At 41.9% G+C, this 19218-nt stretch overlaps 1 protein-coding gene across 3 annotated transcripts in view; it reads left to right on the top strand.

Moving 5' to 3' along the window:
• The window catches only part of SERINC5 (serine incorporator 5), a 63257-nt gene that overhangs the window by 11774 nt on the left and 32265 nt on the right, over positions 1-19218 (top strand). The window contains exons 2-3 of one of the 3 annotated variants that reach the window (XM_075932344.2): positions 11625-11663; positions 12212-12379. In XM_075932344.2, coding sequence (XP_075788459.1) covers positions 12296-12379 — 84 coding nt within the window. In that variant the 5' untranslated portion in view covers positions 11625-11663; positions 12212-12295. Of the gene's footprint in view, positions 1-11624; positions 11664-12211; positions 12380-14015; positions 15001-19218 lie in introns of those variants that run through there. The other 2 variants (XM_006119154.5, XM_089779369.1) reach the window with 2 other exon arrangements.

Genomic DNA, 19218 nt, shown 5'->3' with positions numbered 1-19218 from the left:
TCATAAAATGTTATTGTAATGGAATTTTCTCGCAGAACCCTTATTTTCACTTCACAGAACCCTAGGGTTGCCAGGTGGTTTAACAAAAAATACCAAATGCCTTCCCCCCCCCCCCCCCCCCGGTATTTTCTGTTTTCTTTTTTTTTTTTTTTTACCGGACAGGGACCTGAATAATGGACAGTCCAGGTGAAAACCGAACACCTGGCAGCCCTATGCAACTCCTGGGTTCTGCGGAACACCCTTTGGGAAACAGTGCGTTAAGGGACAAAGGCACCATATTGACTTTATTGTTGACAAAGCACAGTAATAGCATCTGGGAGACTCTATGATGACACTAAGACATTTATGCCCTTTACAGTGCATTCAGCTCAGTAAGTGATGGGACTTTCCACTGTCCCCCAGGCTGACCAAAGATCCTCCCTGCAAGACACAACTTTATATCCTCATACAAACATAGTAGTCCTACACTCTGATGTCACCTTGTACATTTCGGTTTGATCAAAACATCTTTTGTTTTGAATGTTGTTACCATGTAGTTTTTTAGCAAAAACGTGCACATTTTGTAGCACTTAGCTTTAAGTGCTTTTATTCTTTAAAATAAAACCTCTGAATCACAATCCCCTTGATACATGCTACCATTTTGTTGTTCCAACAGAACTAAAGCTTTTTACTGTGTGCAATGCTAGTAGGGAGATTCTGAAGGTTTTGGTTTAACTGAAGTGCAAGACTACATTTGTAAAAAACACCAGAGAGATTGTTAGGAATTGCATTTCTTACAACATCGTTTTGAAAATTTTTATTTATATACAGTATTTTGAAGAGAACCACTTAGTTGTCATACCAGACTACTTGCTCTAACTTAATGATGTGACGTCAATGTATGGAAGCTTTCAGAAAATAGATACTACGCCCACCCAAATATCTTTGTATACATGTAAGGTGTTCCATGTGCTGAAAAAAGGCAGCAAGATGCATCTAAAAGTGGGTAAGCACAGTTGACCAAAATTCTTCACATTCAGTATTAATTAGGACATGTTTCAGAAGACTGACAATATCGCAATTTTCCAGAACATTATTTATTTACTGTTATATAAAAATGGTATGATTTTTTTTTCAAAATAATTTTTGAAATCATTATTGAAATTTTCCATTTATAAAAATACTGTTTTCAGAAGGAAAACAGTTTATGCTAAACAAAAAATATGGAGGGAAAGTGCAGTAATTAAAAAAGTGTCCATTTTGAGCCCTGCAAAATGGAAACAACTCTACAATTTTTTGCTAAATGCTTTTTGACCCGCTATATTGATAGTAAACTAAATTAGAAGCCTTTCACTGATTATTTGAGTTGTTACTTACAGTACACTTGAAAATAAATGGTATGAGTTGAGAAAGTGTTAACTTATACTCTGGACTTCTCGTTTCCTGGCTTTTGTCAGCTTGTATGAAAGCTTTAACACTCAGGGTTTTCTTTAAAATTTTTGTTAAAGGCCTGTGAACTCAGTGCAAAAAATTCCTTTTAAAAACAAAACCTATTTTCATGGAGAAGTGTATAGTGCTTCAAGATTAAAGCAGCCAAATGTCAGGTTAAATCAATATGTAGGCAATTTACTTGTACTGTTTCCTTGTTTCTATGCTTTACATATTGCTCAGGCAATTATTTTTCAAAAATGTATAACTTAGTTTTTCTGTCAATGCTGATACGTCATGCATGACAGTTTATACTATTCTGTTTATACAGTTCCCAGTTTTGAATATTAGTAGGTCGTACAAAACTAAAGACCATGAAAAATGTGTCACGGACCATGAAATCCGGTCTCCCTCTGTGAGATTTATTTTTTTCTTTGTTTTTATCCTATATTATACTGATTTCACTGGGGAGACTAGTTTTTCTCAAACTGGAAGGTCCTGACCCAAAAGGGAATTGCAGGAGGGTCACAAGGTTATTTTAAGTGGTGAGGGTGATATTGCCACCCTTACTTCTGGGCTGACCGCAGAGCTGGGTGGCTGGAGAGCAGCTGCTGTTGGCTGGTCAGTGTACTCTGAAGGTGATGCCCCGCCAGCAGCAGCACAGAAGTAAGGGTGACAATATCAGACTGTGCCACCTTTACTTCTGCCATGCTGATGGTGGTGGCTCATTGTTAGGTGGCTGCTTGCTGGAAGCCAGCTCTAATCTCCAGCTTCCCAGCTCTGATGGCAGAGCCACTGCTGTTGGGGGCGAAAGAATTAATATGTTTGGAATGTCCTCTTTGCATTAGTGGTTAAGGATTCAGCCACAGCAGGTATTGCCTTGGACATGCTTTTTCCTTTTGTTTTTGTAGTTTGGGATGATAGGGTCCTGTTGAGATTAGTATTATGTTTTGATATATATAACCTTGTTCTCTCTCTCTGTGTTCTGTAGCCTAGGAAACCAGATAAGTATGGAGCTGCTCTACCTTGTTCTATCTCTTGCTTATCCTTGGCCTACATAATATTTTCAGGGTTAACCCCCTTGTAATCTCTGTAATTTGTTAGTTTGTAGTATAGGAATTTGTTGATTTAATTACAAATTATATAGTAGTAATTAGAGGTGGGTATAATTGTATTCATTGTTTGCTTATTAATATTCATTTTATGGGAGTTAACATTATTAAATAAGGTTTTAGGAAAAGTAATGATGTGCATGTGAATTAACACACTGAAATAGATAAAAGGTTTTGACTATTGCCAATTCAGGGCCACTCCTATGTGTGTTGAATGTCTGAGGTAAACGTGCATAGGTAATAAAGCACTCCTTTCTACTCCATCCGCTCCTGAGTCGCCTGTTTCTTCTCTAACAACTGCCAGCAATAGCACAGAAGTTAGGGTTAAGAGTATCACAACCAGGGCTGGCTTGAGCCATTCCTGCGCCCTGGGCAGCAGGTGCACGATGCATGTGTGGCTCTGCCCCATGGCTCACGGTGCATGTGCAGCCTCGCCCCCTGGTGCGCTGCGCACCTTTCAGCTGCCATGGGGCGCGAAGCGCCTGATGGCAGCTGTAAGAGGCACTCCTGGCCCCGGGCGCGCGGTGCCTGATGGCAGCTCTAAGGGGTGCCGCACAGCCACTGGGCGCGCGGTGCCTGATGGCAGCTCTAAGAGGCACCGGACGCACGGCACCCCTTCCAGCTACCATGAGGTGCCCCCCATATGTTGGTGCCCCGGGTAGTTGCCCGGCTAGCATCCCACCCCTTAGTCTGGCCCTGATCACAACTCTCCTCCTCCCCCCATTACAATAACCTGAGCTCCACCACCCGTATCCTACACTTTAATGACCTACAAAATGTGTCTGCTTTAGCCCTTTGTCTTGTGGGATACTTTTGACAGTCTCAGAACACAAGTTCAGTGGGACTGTATCTGCTACCAAGTAATAGAGCTTAACCCCTGTGTCCCGGTTTAAATCCACCTCAGACTCTCCAATCCCATGGGATCCTGGGAGCCTGAATCTGAGCCCTGGGATGACATGATTTGTGTGTGACTGGAAGGAGGGTTAGGCTTGAGCCTGTGCTCAAATACTGGGCTTAAACTCCAGGGTGGATCAGTGATTCTCTTACCTCTCCCAGTCAGCTACCTCTCTTAGCAGCAGACCCCTGGTTGTGAACAGTGTAGAGCAGGGGTGGGGAATCTTTTTTTGGGTCAGGACCACTGACCCACAGAAACATAAGTTGGGGGCTGCACACAGGTGAGAAACAAAAGTAAAACCACCTCTAACCAGCGTGGGCTCCCCAGTGAGCGTGGGGGAGGAGAGAGCTATGAGCCACAGGGGCCAGATCCAGGCAAGGTGGGGGCAGCATCCGGCCCCTGGGCCTTAGGTTCCGCACCTCTGGTGTAGAGGGAGATGCAGGAGATGAGCTTGGAGACAGCTGCTGCTGAGAGAGAATCAGCTAGAGTGAGTGAGGGAGGAGCTCATCATCAAATGTGGGTGTTTCCAGTGGAGAGCCAAAGGGATCTGTAGTAGTTACAGGGTATTTGACATTTCAGTGGTCTAAATTACCCTGGTAATAAAATTTGGCTTCAGTGATCCCCACCTGGCCTCCCTCCCCTTTTCCTGCCTTATTCTGAATAAGGTGTCCATGAACTTTTGTTTATTGCCCACATCCTGTCTCAGACTTTTACTTAAAGCAGGCATGTCCAAAGTCCGGCCCGTGGGCCAATTGCGGCCCGTGTTCCAGTTTAATACGGCCCCACAGGCAATTTGGCAATATCTATCTTTTATGGCCCCCAACGAATCCATATGTACTGAGATGAATACATTGTAAAATCTCAGTTAATGTCAGTTGGTCTAAATCAGTTATAAATATATTTGGACACAACATGTATACTTGGTGTTATGTTCCTGTTCATATTTTTTGAACTTAAAAGTTGACAGACAACCTTTATTACCAATAATATGTAATGTACTTTACAATGTTCCTGGCATATATTTCAGCTTCCTGGATTTTTTATCATCTGGCCTTCAGATATGAAAGGCAGAGTGATTTAACACCTGTTTAGATTTGTCATCCATGTGATGAAATGAAAAGTATGCCGTTTGCAATAAACTTTGCATAAAATAGTTAATTTGCGTTTAATTTTAATGGTTCAAAGACTGTCAGGCAAAATGGTCGGCCCTCACGCATGTTCACTTCATCAAATCTGGCCCTCTTTGAAAAAAGTTTGGACACCCCTGACTTAAAGTAACCCTAACCCTGACAATATCTTAATCTTAAACAGAGTTTGCCCCTGTCTATGCTATTCCCGTGAGCAGCACTATTTCAGTTAAACCAGGGGTTCCCAACCTTTTTCGGTCCCCGTACCTCCTTGGCTTTTAGTAAACCTTCCCATACCCCCCTATTCAATATGAAAGGAAATAAATTCTAGACTCTAGAATCCACTTTTTTCACTTTCACTACTACTTTTGGAATATTTCAATTATGATACTCTAGTTATTTACCAAATATTCCCCGTACACCCTTGACAAGCTTCTCATACCCCCTGAGGGTACGCATACCCCAGGTTGGAAACCCCTGAGCTAAACCAATTGCTGAAATGGTGCTGCCTTGGGCTATGTCTAGACTGCATTCCTCTCTCGAAAGAAGAATGCAAATGAAGCAGATGAAAAATTCAAAAGAAGTACAGATTTCCATAAGATTTGCATGCGAGCGCTTTTTCAAAAAAGGGTTTTTTTGGGGGAAGCCCCCTCCCCCAAAGTCTAGACAGGGTTCTTTCAAAAAAAAAAAAAAGATTTGCAAATCTGTGCTTTATTTGAATTTTAGATTGGCTTCATTTGCATTCCTCTTTCGAGAGAGGATTGCAATCTAGTGGAGCCCTTCAAGAGAAAGCTGTCTTCTGCCAGAACACAGTCACAGGACCTGGTTTTGAAAATGCAAATTACTGACAGGAGTGCTGCAACTCTGAGTGGGCACACCCAGGCAATGTCTGTATTTGTGACCTGCTGCACATTTAAAACTTAAGAAAAATCCCTCCAGTTTATACACAGAGGGGCATAATTATGCATTAAATTAGATCACAAATCACCTTAATTTTATACCCATCACAAAATACTGGTTTGTGGCATACTCAGCTATGACTATTAAAAGAGGAAGTGTTAAGAAGCCATCTGAGACTCAGGTAAAGAAATTATCAAAATGTTCCCTTCAATTAAATTAGTTTTTTCATGTTGACAGTTTCCCACTGAAAAAAAAAAGATTCCTATATGTTCTATGAAACCTATTAGAGAAACTTCTCAAAGCATTTATAACCTAACTGGAATTTCAATATCCAGTAAAATAGGACCTAACCCCTAACATGGCAGACACTTGCCACTACAGCATCTTGTGCTTAAATAATTAGGAGCACCATTTGTTAGTATTTCTTTCTGTGGCTGTTCATTTGTAAAGTGAAAGATCTTTGGCAGAAAGAATAGATGTCTGCAAACTAAGTACAAGGGTTTATCCTATTTTCTCTCTTGACCCATCTGTCAAGGGATGATTGAGGCTGGATATTGTTAAACTTTTGTAAATTTTGCAGTTCACAAGTCATTGACCACTTCATTTGTAAATCTTATGGCCTAGATCAGTGTTTCCCAATTTTATTTGGCTGAGGAACCCTTTTCAGCTTTTCAAAATTTCAAGGAACCCCTAGGTTTCTCAAGCAAAAAAAAAGGGGTGGGGTGGGGGAGGAGAGAGGGACCCACCAATTCATGACCCAAGACCTCCCCATGTCCTTTCTGTGAGGCCTCATCCACTCTGTTCCCCTCCTCTCCATCACTTGCTATACCCAGCCCTTATACTTGTCTCAACCTAGTGAGTGAGATGTGGGGTGGGAATGAGGGATTTGGGTGTGGGAAGGGGTGAGAAGTATAAGCTCTGGGAGGGAATTTGGATGCAGGAGAAAGGGCTGTTGACTCAGGGAGGGGGCTTTAGGCTGGGGAGTGTTGGGTTCAGGTGGAAGGTTGGAGTGCTGAACAAGCCAGGGTTCCGCGGAGCACCAATTGGGAAACACTGGCCTAGATAATACTGAAGTAATTCTGTTATTTTGAAAAAGAAAACTTGTATTAGGCCTAGTGTAGAGAAGCATCAGTAAGGCATAAGAATGGCCATACTGGGTGAGACGGACCAAAGGTCCATCCAGCCAGTGCCGACAGTGGCAAAATGCCAGGTGCCCCATAGGAAGTGAACCGAACAGGTAATAATCAAGTGATCTCTCTCCTGCTATCCATCTCCACCCTCTGACAAACAGAAGCTAGGGGCACCATTACTTACCCATCCTGGCTAATAGCCATTCAAAAGGCATGATCCTTTTGCTCTGTGGAATAGCAAAGAAATGTTAATCTTAATTTGTAAGCAGTAATTTAGAGGGGAGAAAATGAGCCATATTGAAGTCTGTGTTCTACGTAATTAGGCATGTTTTAGAAGTCTGATACTTTTGATTTTGTCAATTTGATCTTATTCTAGCCTTTCCTGTGTCTAGATTACATCCCTTTATCAAAAAAGGGATGTAAAATTAGGCACTTTGAAAGCGCAAATGAAGCGGGGATTTGAATTTCCTGCACTTCATTTGCATAATCACATCATGGCTCTCTTTCGAACAAGTGCCATTTCAAAAGTAAAACTGCGGTCTAGATGCGGTTCTTTCGAAAACGGCAGTTTTTTTTCAGAAGATCTTGTAAACCCATGAGGTCCTTCTCTCCCTCCCTCCTTCCTTTATTTATTCTTGGATCTGGACTTCTTATACTCTGGTTGTCTGAAGAAGTGGGTTTTGCCCATGAAAGCTCATGATACCATCTATGTGTTTTACTAGTCTTTAAGGTGCTAATAGACTATTTGTTGTTGTGAAGTTTTTCCTGTTACAGGCTAACTCAGCTATCCTTCTGAAACAAAGTCATTATTTTGCACAGAAATCTAGCTATCTTGAAATTTAGAAGCATTTCTTATGGATAAATGAATATGTGGTGGCATTTCTGAGGCATCTTTTGGAGGAGAAAGTATTTTTAAAAACTCTGTTGTCCTTTAAGAACATCAGGAAGAAGGAACCCACTGTACAACTCCAGTCGTGCATATATTTTCACACGTGCTTAATGTTCACTACCATGCATAGTTTTACTGATTTCATTGGGATACTTGTGGTCAGAAAGTTCAGCATGAGTGTCAGTCTTTACCTGTTTTTAAGATGGTAAATTGATTTTCCTATAGTTTCATTAACCTGTTTTAAATATCCAATAGTGTGCATTTCTTTCTGAGGTTGAAGTAGGATGAGAGTTTACCAAGTCATACATATACTAGAAAAATGGGTCAAAGTTAAATGGGGTTTAACTAACCTTGATCTAACCATCATCATCTTTCAATGTGCTAGTTAGTATTTACCTTGACTGAATTAGGACTCCAGCTATGCCCCATTATGCTCAATGGAGGTAACTAGTGCTGCACTATGTTCATACTCTTGAAATAAACAAGAGCAAAATGGGTGCAGATTCGTTCTATTTGTTTTTTAAAAGATTTCATCTGTTAGCCAAAACCCTGACTGCTCAGAATAATAGCCTGAAAGATGGAGGTATGGGTATAGACATTGTAGAAAGCCAAGGCCTTGGGTTTTTTATATGTAATGCTTGTAATTGTTGTCAGACTTTTCTGTGGTATTCCAAGTGAAGATAGAACACAGATGTAAGGTTTATTAGTGTGTCGGTCTGAATGCACTCTAGCCTACTGCCTAACTCGTGGAAACTGGAACTCCGCTGAAAAATATTTGTCTATAATGAGTAAACTAAAATTCCTGCCCACTTCATACATTGAACATTTTCAGAGATTGCTTTATAATTAAATCAATTAAGTCATGTAAAAGATGGGAATAAACAAAAAGAGTATCTCTGATGCTTTTCCATCTCTTCACTTTAATGGCAATCACTGCTACCCTACGCGAGGCAGTCAGTCCTGAGGGATAGTAATAGGAACCACAAAGTGGGGTGAAAGGAACATATTCCATATTACAATAGCGAGTGCATAGTTTAGATCACATTGATCACTTGTTAAATTTTTCATTTGTTAGGGATTCAGATTAGTGCTGAACATTCATATCTTGCTTCCAAGGTATTCATGTGTGAAATTTCTGTGTTCAACATTTAGGTGCCAGCATCTTACTCTCTTGGGACAGGGACTGGTTTCTTGTAAATGTGGATAGCACCTTGCATGTTGCAAACTCTTCTGGAACACAGACACTCATAATCAGAGTCACACTAACTTGTGGCCATTTATTTTTATCACCTCTTTATAATTCCCATTATTTTTATAATGTACTAAATGACCTACTATAAATATGATGGCTGCCCAAATATTTTTCTGCACATTGCCAACTGTATCCACAGAAGGCATGAAAAAGTTTCCAATACCCAATAGGTAATCTGTAATTATAATCTATATGAATAGTGTGTGATAAGCAGTGTTCCCTTAATCAGCCCTTGCCAAGTCAAAGGCTCAGGGATCTGAGCATGGAGCTGTCTGACTAGGTGGGGCAGATAATCACCTGTGAAGCTGTGCTGTCACTCAATTTAGAGGGAACACTGGTTATAAATAGTAATCACTTTAAATATAATGCTCAAGGACCTAGCATTAGAATAGCTACATGTTTCTGGATATGAATGAGATTTTACTGTCAGAACTACATAGCACCTGGTTCAAAAAACTCTGTTTCCCCTCAAACTCATGATTGTCAAACTTGCATTCACTTCTAATTTTTTAATGTAGCTTTAACCCCAAAGTGTTTGGATTTCTGTTTTATGGATATTTTTTACTGTACATTTAAGATAAATGGAGTCAGAGCTTAATATTGACTGAATGAAAAAAAATAGGGCTGTCAATTAACCTGCATTAATGCCTGCAATGCACAGGATTAACACATTAATCGAAGGCATTAATGCTGTGCTGCCCCTTTAAAGTGCCACTCTGGCACTTCAAAGAGGATTGGCAACAGCGGAGCTGTGGGTCAGCTGGAGTCCCTGGCTGATACTGGGCTCTGCTGTTGCAAAGCCACTATGAAATGCCAGAGTGGCACTTCAAAGGGGCTTTGCAACTTGGAGATGGGGATCAGCTGGGGACTCCAGCTGATCCTTGGCTCTGCTTGCGCTGCGCCTTGGAAATGCCACCTCAGTGCTTCCAAGGGGCATTGCTGCATGGCACCTGGGGTCAGTTGGGAATTCCAGCTAATCTCACATGCATCTGACGAAGTGGGTCTTTGCCCACGAAAGCTCATGCTACTACACTTCAGTTAGTCTATAAGGTGCCACAGGACTCCTCGTCGCTTTTGCAGATTCAGACTAACACGGCTACCCCTCTGATACTTGACAGCTAATCTCAGGCTCCATGCAGTGCTGCCCCATTGAAATGCCGCAGCAGCATTTCAAAGGGGAGTTGCGCATGATTAATTGTGATTCAATTTTTAATCGCTTGACAGTCCTAAAAAAAAAAAAAAAAAAAAAGCAAAACACCCTAAACACCTAAGGCTTTCTTTTTCTCTCCTGGTTTGTAATACCTCAGAATTTACCTTTCATAGGATATCACATTTTCTGGCTGCTGAATGAGTAACCTGCTATCGCTTGGTTGAATCATTTGTCTGGCCTATAATTGATTTGCAGATGTTAAATTAGTCTATTAAAAATAAATCAGAGCTGCAGTAGCGTGTCTTCCATACTTTAGAAATACATATATATGGGATACTTTCAATGAACAGAATGGCTTCACATTTAACTTTGGCACTTCATGAGTTATGACTACCCACACAATTTTAATTTGACTTCCTTGCATACATACAATGTGATACAGTGCTTAATTATGTGATTACATGTTATGAGGCCCCTGCCTTATTCACTGTGGGGGTCAGCTGGTTAATGAAGCAGGATGTGTAGTGATGGAAGTTGTTTAGAGTCTCTCTGTTTCATTCATTGAAAAAGTTGAACAGTGAATAATTAATGAGGTGGGAGTCTGGAGAAGTTCTTGATTGTTCACTGCTGATGTTGTATTGAGTGGAATGATATAAGGTAGGGATGTAAGCGACTAGTCGACTATCCGATAAGCACTTGCTTATTGATAGTTGACTAGTGACTCCACTAGTCACTTCCCCTCTACTTGCTGCCTCCAAGAGAGGCAGCAAGGATGGGGAGCAGGATCCGATGCTGCGGGTGGGGGGGAGCTGGCTTAAAAGCTGTTTCCCCCCCAACACCGATATGCTTTTGCTGCATTTCAAAAGCAGAAGTGCTGTGGGGCGCCTGTGGGGAGCAGAAATGCTGTGGGAAGCCTGACTCAAACACTTCCCCAGTGGCCCCACACTCCCAGTGGCGCTTCTGCCTTTGAAATGTAGCAAGAACCGGCAGGGCCACTTAATTTAATCTAGCTCATGGTAAGTTTCTGTGCAAAGGGCCAGAAGCTCTGAGCCTTGTGTGACCTTCCCTCCACCCTCCATTGGGCTAGGGTTGGCTTGCAGTGATCAAGGAAGCTCAGTACTCTGTAGGCACTGTTTGTGGGAACCATGGCCAATGGGAGCTGCAGGGATGGTGCCTGCAGGCAAGGACTAAGGATGTTGAGGACTAGTTGACTAGTCAATTCCCTACCGCCCCTTGCTGCCTCTGTCAGATAGAAGCAGCAAGCGGAGGGGGGAATCAACTCATCGACTAGTCAAAAGCATTTGCTTATAGGATAGTCGACTAGTCTTTAACATCCGTAGAGTCAATGTGGCTTCTGTTTGAGTTAAAAAATAAGTAAGTACTTGGCTTCTCAGATGGAAAGAATAGGTCATGGGCCTAGAAATAGGGCATTGTTAGATGTAGAATGAAATGTTAAATTTTGCCTCGAACAGGGAATAAATGATTTCCTGCTAAGCACAAACCATGACTTATCAACACTTCCCTAATGCACTCAAAGCCTTTATAACTATAAAACATTGAGTATTTGCATAAGGAAAAGGAATATGCTCAAATAGCAGGTCTGAATAAAAAGAGAGCATCAATGAAGAGTGCAGAATGCCTTCAATAAAAGGATTTAGACTGTATTGATACTGGAGTCAGTTATACCCAGTCTTTGTAAGGTAAAGTTAATCTCCAGCTCAGATTATAAAATTCAGCCACCTTGTCTTTGTTTTTATTACAGTTGGTGCCCTTTTAGTGCAGGTCCTTTGACTTTTTTCAGGTCAGTGGAGTGTGTGGGGGGGAGGGAGGGGTGTTTTGGAAGATAGGATGTTGTCATTAGAATGAATTTGTATTGCTGAATCAAATAGGAGGAAGGGGACCAGTATCTGTAGCTGCCTAACAATGTAGAAAACATTTTTAGGAAGTTCTCCTTAATTGCGGGATTATTAGAGATCACTCTGGTTTTACCCTTCACTGGCAATCAAAGAAACTCACACACCTAGGATAATGCATCCCCTATGGTTACTGGCTATTTCTGGAGTATTTACGAACAGCACTGTAACTAGGTATTTTTTAACTGGGGCAAAATATTATTTGTGCCCCCTCTCCTTAGTTTAGCATCTGTCACGCTCTTTACTTTTGCAGCTTATTATTACTTATTGCATCTTTGCGCCCCTGATTATGATGCACCCAGGGTGAGAGCTCTGCTTGCCCCACCCTTGTTATAGCCCTGCTTAGGAAATCTACTAGCAGCCTTTGCTTAATTAGTCAGTTACAATGAGGTGATGCCGACAGAATGAATAACTTTCTCTGTTTCTGCCTTTGTAGTTGGCCTGTTGCTGTGGTACAGCTGCTTGCTCCTTGTGCTGCAAATGTTGCCCGAAGATAAAGCAATCAACAAGTACCCGCTTCATGTACGCACTTTACTTCATACTGGTCACGCTCATCTGTTGTATCATGATGTCAAGAACAGTAGCTACTGAAATGAAAGAGCAGGTAAGTAATGGGGTTTGGTGGTAAATTATTTCTAAGCGAGTGCTGGGGCTCTTTTCATGTATCCTCATGTATAAATGGCAAAACCGAAAGGTCATAGCCACATACTAGATAATACTTGAGGTATATCCTCACAACAGCTCATACTTGAAGCAGAGTTCCAATAATCTCCCTCCCTCTGCCAATGCCTGTCTCTGCTCTCCAGCTGTTTGTGGTTCCCGTTGGGTTTCTTAAGGGGAAGGAGCAAAGAACTACTGATGAGTGGCCTTTCTCCTGTTTAGTTATGTGGAAACTATTTCAGTAAACACTACACAAGCTTCTTTTGGATCATTGTGGGATATGATTGAACAGTAGACTGGTCTTAAAGCCAGCTAATAACCTTAGTGGAAATTCTCAAGGGTGGGAAGAGTCTTACTGTGATTTCCTCATTGTGGTCTTAACACAGAAGTTTTGCCCTTTGCCAGACTGTGAAAATGAAAGGAAATTTGAAAGAGCAAACAAAATGGACTCTAGTCTTCAAGGACAAACTCTGTTCCCTCAAACATTCGTATTTTGAGGCTCTTGTGGGAACTGTTTGGTGTTTCATTAAAGTGTGGTGTAGGGATGTTAAATATCAGTTAACTGAATAGTCGATTAACCTCATGAATTCTTATTGGTTACTCAACTATTCTGTAGTCACCAGGGGCAGGAGCAGCAGCCAATGTGCTCTGGCCCCACTCTCAAGGAGCCCCTGCCACTCTGCGCTGCTGCCTCTGTATCAGAAGCAGCAACCTGGTGTGCCAGGCAGGAGCTGGTCTGCGATGGGAGCCATTTTAAAAAGCAGATCCCCTTGTGGACCTGCTGCCTGTCACCCCACGCTGCTGCCACTGATACACAGGCAGCAGCTTGGGGTAGCAGCAGCCCCTGTCCACGGGGTGGGTCTAAACTCCCAGATCCGGTGTGAGCTGGAAATGAGCTGAGTTGCCTGCCTGCCTGCCTGCCTGGCTCCTAATACATTTTAAAAGCAAAGCCATGGCCACAGGTAAGTCCTGGACCTGGCGGAAGCTGCGACTGAGCCAGGCTGCTGGCCAGCCTGCTAAAAGTTTACTGGCTGGGAGCGCAGTGGGGTGAGGCAGGAAGAATGCATGCAGGGCCGGACTAAGGGGTGGGCGAGCCGGGCAGGTACCCAGGGTGCCAACTGATGGGGGGCGCCTGATGGCAGCTGTATGGGGCACGCGGTTCCCCTTATAGCTGCCATCAGGCACTGTGAGTCCGGCTCCTGGTGGGCTGCAGTGGCTGTCCGGGGCAGAGGCCGCGTTAACCCCTGTAGTGCCCTTCCCCCCCGCAGCAGCGGGGCCCTGCACGGCCAGGCGCGGCCCACCTGGGCAGCCCCAGGCTGTGCACCAGCATCAGTGGCTGGGCAGTGCATGCACCGTGTGGCCACCTACATACCCCGGGGGCAGGCTCACGCGTGCGCCTGGAGGCAGGAGTGCGCATGCACTGAATGCCTGGCCCTGGAGGTAGGCCTGCGTGCCCCGGGGACAGGCGCATGCATGCACTGTGTGCCTGGAGGCGGGCCCACGCACCTGGGAGGGGCAGGCTCGCGCATGCACCGTGCGCCCGGGGTGGCAATGCCTGCCCGGGGTGCCAAAATGGCTTGGGCCGGCCCTGAATGCGTGTACTTTAACTGATAAGCTTATTGCATCCCTAGTGTAGTAATGGATTTAACAGCAAAGCAAAATCAAAGGGGAAGAACAATCCCTGAAGTTTTGTGTTTAAACGGGGAGTTGAAATGAGCTACTAAAACACACAAAAGGGACCCTTTTATAAGAAAGATTCCTTGTTCAAGTTTTTTTATGAATCATCATGTTTTTATGGCTACCTATAGGACACTACCCAGGCATTGCTGAGCTCTTACTACTTTTTAATTAAAATTTCAGAAGTATAAGGGTGACTGGTCTAAAATAGTTCTTAAAACTAACTCCTGTTACAGCATTGGTCAAGCTCCCATGCTGAATACTCTGCAGGCTGCGCTTTTAAGCTTCTCTGGTCAGAGCAGCATCCCAGCGCAATCTCTGATTTTTAATTTCTAGCACACTCTTGGGGTCCGCCTCTTCAGTCCTAGTACCCACTTCTGAGAGCTGGCAGTCTACTTAGCCAGGGTGCTGTAACTAGTGCTGGTTTCCTTTTCCAGAACTTTTCTTGAGTACTCTGATTTAGTTTCTTCTTCAGGGTCACTTGGTAGCTGAGGCGCACAAACACACACAAACTTTGCAAAAGTTTGACCACTTAAGGGTAGTTGTGTGTAGGTACATGTGCCTACCCTTGATCGTGTGTCCTTGCTGTTTATGGTTTTGGGAGGTTTTGATGTAGTCAAAGGCAGATATGGGGATAAAGGAATCAGTCACTTAGAATAATCTGCATTTGAAGAAAATCTCTGTTGACAAAGACTTGAAGTCACGCAGAGAAGGTGGGGCAAAGTTCCCTGTCTCTCTTTTCCCCCCCCCCGCCCCCTCCATCCAGAACCAGCTCTAGGAAAGATTACAGTCCATATACTGCAGCTTCACTCAGAACAGAGCCAGATACCTGCATTTGGAAGGTTGCTGCCAGCTGATGTCTTCCAGTCCAGAATGAACAGGACTAAGGTAAAAGGGGAAGGAGAGACTGGCTGAAACCCTCAGTTGGCTAGTGGTAACAAGCAGAGAGATGAACAAGAGTTGCTGTGGGCTTCCTGTGCCAAGGAGAGAGAAGCTGGACAGGATAGTTTCCCTACTTGTCCAGATCCAAGAAGGGTGGGAAATCACCCCCCTGACCCTAAAGGGCAGGGCTTGATTGAAAGTTTGCAGGTTCTTTAAAATGCAGTTAAAATTGAACAAACCACACAGGAGAAATTCATGTCCCTTCACTGTTGTGGTAACTGCCAAAACTTCTTTTTTTAAATGTGGTATTCTAAAGTTCCCCTTAACCAAGGTTGCTAGGCTTGTCTTAATTTTATGCACTGAAATGCAGGAGAGAAGAGTGTTTTCAGTCTTGTTCAAAAGAATGTGACACCATTCAGACCAAACAGGACGCTGGCCTATATTCTCCAAGTGAAGCCAGTGAATCCTGAGCCATGTTTTGAAATTTGAGGCACCAAAGTTGTAACACAGCACATTAGAATGGCCTACTATGTCAGACCAAAGGTTCATCTAGCCCAGTGTCCTGTATTGATACAGTGGCCAATGCCAGGTGCCCTAGAGGAAATGAACAGGTAACCATCAAGTGATGCATCCCCTGTTAGCCATTCTCAGCTTCTGACAAACAGAGGTTAGGGATACCATTCCTGTCTATCCTGGCTAATAGCCATTGATGGACCTATTCTCCATGAACTTAGTTAGTTTTTTTTTTAAACGTTAAAATCTTGGTTTTCACAACATCCTCTGGAAGGAAGTTCCATAGGTTGACTGTACTTTGTGTGAAGAAATACTTTTGTTTATTTTAAACCTGCTACTTATTAACTTCATTTGGTGACCCTTAGTTCTTGTGTTATGGGAACAAGTAAATAACTTTTCCTTATTTACTTTTTCCACGTCATGATTTTAAACCTCTATTCTATTCCTTCTTAGTTTCCTCTTTTCCAAGATGAAAAGTTCCAGTCTTATTTATCTTTCCTCATATGGCACATAAATAAAATAAAATAAATTCCTTATCTATGGTTTGTTACATTGAAATTATTTTGATGCTAATTATTTTATTTAAAATATTTTACATTAATGTATTTGGTTATTTAATTTTAATTATTCTGTACTGAAAGTATTATATGAAAGTATTATATAATATTATTATATAAACCAAAAAAGTGTCAATTAAAAAGTTTTTCAAATTGATGATCACTGTGACATGGGGATATGCAAAATAAACTTTGTGTATTGATAAAACAGTTTTCATTTTTGTTAAGTTTATATAAAATCTGTGTGTCTTTGAATATTTCTCTTGTTCTGGTCATTGACTTTGTGCCTAAGCCAGGGGTTATTAACTCTGCTCCTCGGGATCTCTAACAATTTAGGTTTTGGATTCAACCAGCAAATAATTGATTTTATAAAAATCCACTATGTTGAACTGCATATAGAATCCTCTCATTTTCTAGACTTTAGTATGAATTGGGATTTGAAAGTATTTCATATGCAATACTAAGCAGTATACATTTTAAAACAAACTAAGTGCTGGTTGGATTAAAAACATAGACCATTGGATGTCGTCAAGTGACAAAGATGGTCCTGCTTTCAAAGACATCTCCTTGCCATCCAAGAACCAGTGCCTGTGCTCCTCCTGGGAGTTCTTAGGAGTGTCTCTGTCTCTGTGTTTTAAGATTCAGAGCTCAAATTAGTTCTTTGTTCATCTTCTAGGGGAATTCCGCTCCATAAACACCCTGCAGAGAAATTACCTGAAGCAAAGAGACTCAGTTTTCTCCAACCCATTGTCTCAAACTGTTCCAGTTTGAATAGGAGCCATTTAGGGATAGTGACTTTCCAGAGTCCCTGGGCTGGGAGGAACCTGACTCCACTCTGACACCACAAGGTTGATTCCACATATATTGAGGCCTGGAGTACTTTTAAAATTATGGTCAGTATAGCTATGTTTCTGAAGGGTATGAAAAAATCCACAAACCTGAGCCATGTAGTTTTGTTGATCTAACCCAAAGTGTGGATATTGCTAGGTCAACAGACAAATCTTCTGTCAACCTAGCTACTGTTGCTGAAGGAAGTGGTGCTCCTATTGTAACCAAAAAAACTCTTCTGTCACTGTTGATTGCATCTATATTAGGGGGCTATGCTGTAGCTTTGCTGCAATAGTTCTTGTAGCACAGAAGTGGCCTGTGGCATTCAATGATAAAGCAAGTTCGTAAAATTAACCAGAATTCCTAGGTTGTACTGAAGAACTGTGGCAATTTGGGGAATCTGACACTGACGTATTAATGTGTGAGATCTAAACTATGTTTTGGTTATAGAAAAAAATCTTTCTACTTCTTAAACAGGGAGTGGATTGAATTTTCAATAATTCAATAGCATAGGACTGGAACTAGTTGGTTTCTCTATGGAATAAGCACCAAACCTGCCTTCCTTCTTGTGAGTAAGATGGTCTTAGAAAGTCAGAAGGGGTCCTCAAACAATGATGCATTGGCTTTTTCACTGCACTCTTCACAAAGAAAGCATGCCCCTAAATACATGGTTAAAGCTGCTTCCCAGTTTAATCAGCTGTTTAAATAACTCTGTTCTGTTCTTCTTGCCTGTAGTCTGTTTGGCTGACTAATGCAGGCAAATTGTTCCTCCTTAACTAGCTTTTTTTAAGTCACTTTAGTTTTCCAGAGTTTGTGCATCATCATAATTTTGAATTGCTTGACAGGAACTAAATTTTCATTTGTGGGAAGCCTGAATGGAGAGAAAATGAATATAAGCCAAGAAACTGACATTTTGAAGACCATTTACTTATTTATACTAAACATTCATAAGATCCATTTCTTTTAATAGTAAGGGTTTAATGCTGTTTGTGTCTCCAACAAAATAAGTATTGTAATTGAAATAGTAAACTGTGTCAGGGTCTGCAGTGCCAATTTCTCTGCCCTTTTTTTGCATTTGCTTTGACGGTTCAAGAGTAGGAAGAAATGACACAAAGAGTAGTTGTTTTCTTGCAGTAGAAAGACAATTGCTCTTTAAATTAAGAGTGTTTGATGGCTTTAAGAATAGGCTTTCTTTATGTGCTCTCCAGTCTAGGAATAGGCATGTTCTGGGCTGTTTAATATTCAAAGGTTTCAGCAGTTAATTCAGCCTAGCCTCAGCAGGATGCACCTTCAAATTATGTTTCCAGTTTTGGAAACTAAGACATTAATTATGGGCTGGCATTTAGAGAGGATTTCAATGATATTTCTGAGTGCTCAGCAACTTCTGAAGCCAGGCCATAAGCAAACTATAGTTCTCCAATATTTGTGTAGTCCGCCATCTGTTAAAAATAGAGAGCTTTCCTTATTAATTTAAAAACCTAATCCAGTATTTCATAGGTCCAGATGACTGGTATGTGACTTTGTGCCTGCACTATCAATTTAGAGATCAAATACTCCAGTTAATGTTTTGAACATCCACTTTGATGTGGAGGGAAAATCACCCTTTCTAACTCAGCTTTAAAATGATTTTTAAAATGCCATTTGAATTTCATGATAACTTGGCTTCTACAGTTGCTGTAAATTTGCCAAGTCGGAAGTGGTTCTGTATCATCTGCCTTAGCAGCATATCTGTTAACTCAATGATATTTAAGATGCTTATCTGCGCCGGGGACAGCTGTAACTGTAAGCTCAGTTTCTCAGAATTAAGATTGCACTATTTGGAGTGTTGGCAAAAAACATTCAAATGTAGTTTTGTCTACCCTATGCATGCTGGGGCGCTCTCACTATTTTGCATTGTGTCTTGGAAAACAAATCTCAGCATTGTCTCGTAATAGTAGTCATATCACAGTAACATGTAGGGACACGGATTGGGCTTTGTTGTTCTTGGCACTGTCTTAAAATAAAAACCATCCCTGGCCCAATGAGATATAGTATGGTTATGACAAGACTCCGCAGGTGGATGAAACAAATGTCATTAGGGGTAAAGAAGGACATAGTGGCAGTAAAAGCCATCAAATTATGGTTTAATAAACTGATACCTCAGTTTACCACCTGTCTAGCTGGTAGCACTCTGTTGGAATTTTGTTTACAATAAGCCTAAGGACTTGAAGGAGGATAAAGGACAGGTTGAATCTCTCTAGTCAGCACTCTGGTCCAGCAACATCCATGGTCTGGCATGATTTTAGTTAGCCAGATGTCCACTTACCATGGCGTGTGGCCAAGTTCC

The sequence above is a fragment of the Pelodiscus sinensis genome, chromosome 6 (genome assembly GCF_052426305.1).
Source record: "Pelodiscus sinensis isolate ZL-2025 chromosome 6, ASM5242630v1, whole genome shotgun sequence".
NCBI classification, from domain to species: Eukaryota; Metazoa; Chordata; order Testudines; family Trionychidae; genus Pelodiscus; species Pelodiscus sinensis.
Note: the sequence above shows the minus strand (reverse complement) of the source record. Positions and strands in the feature narration are given on the sequence as shown.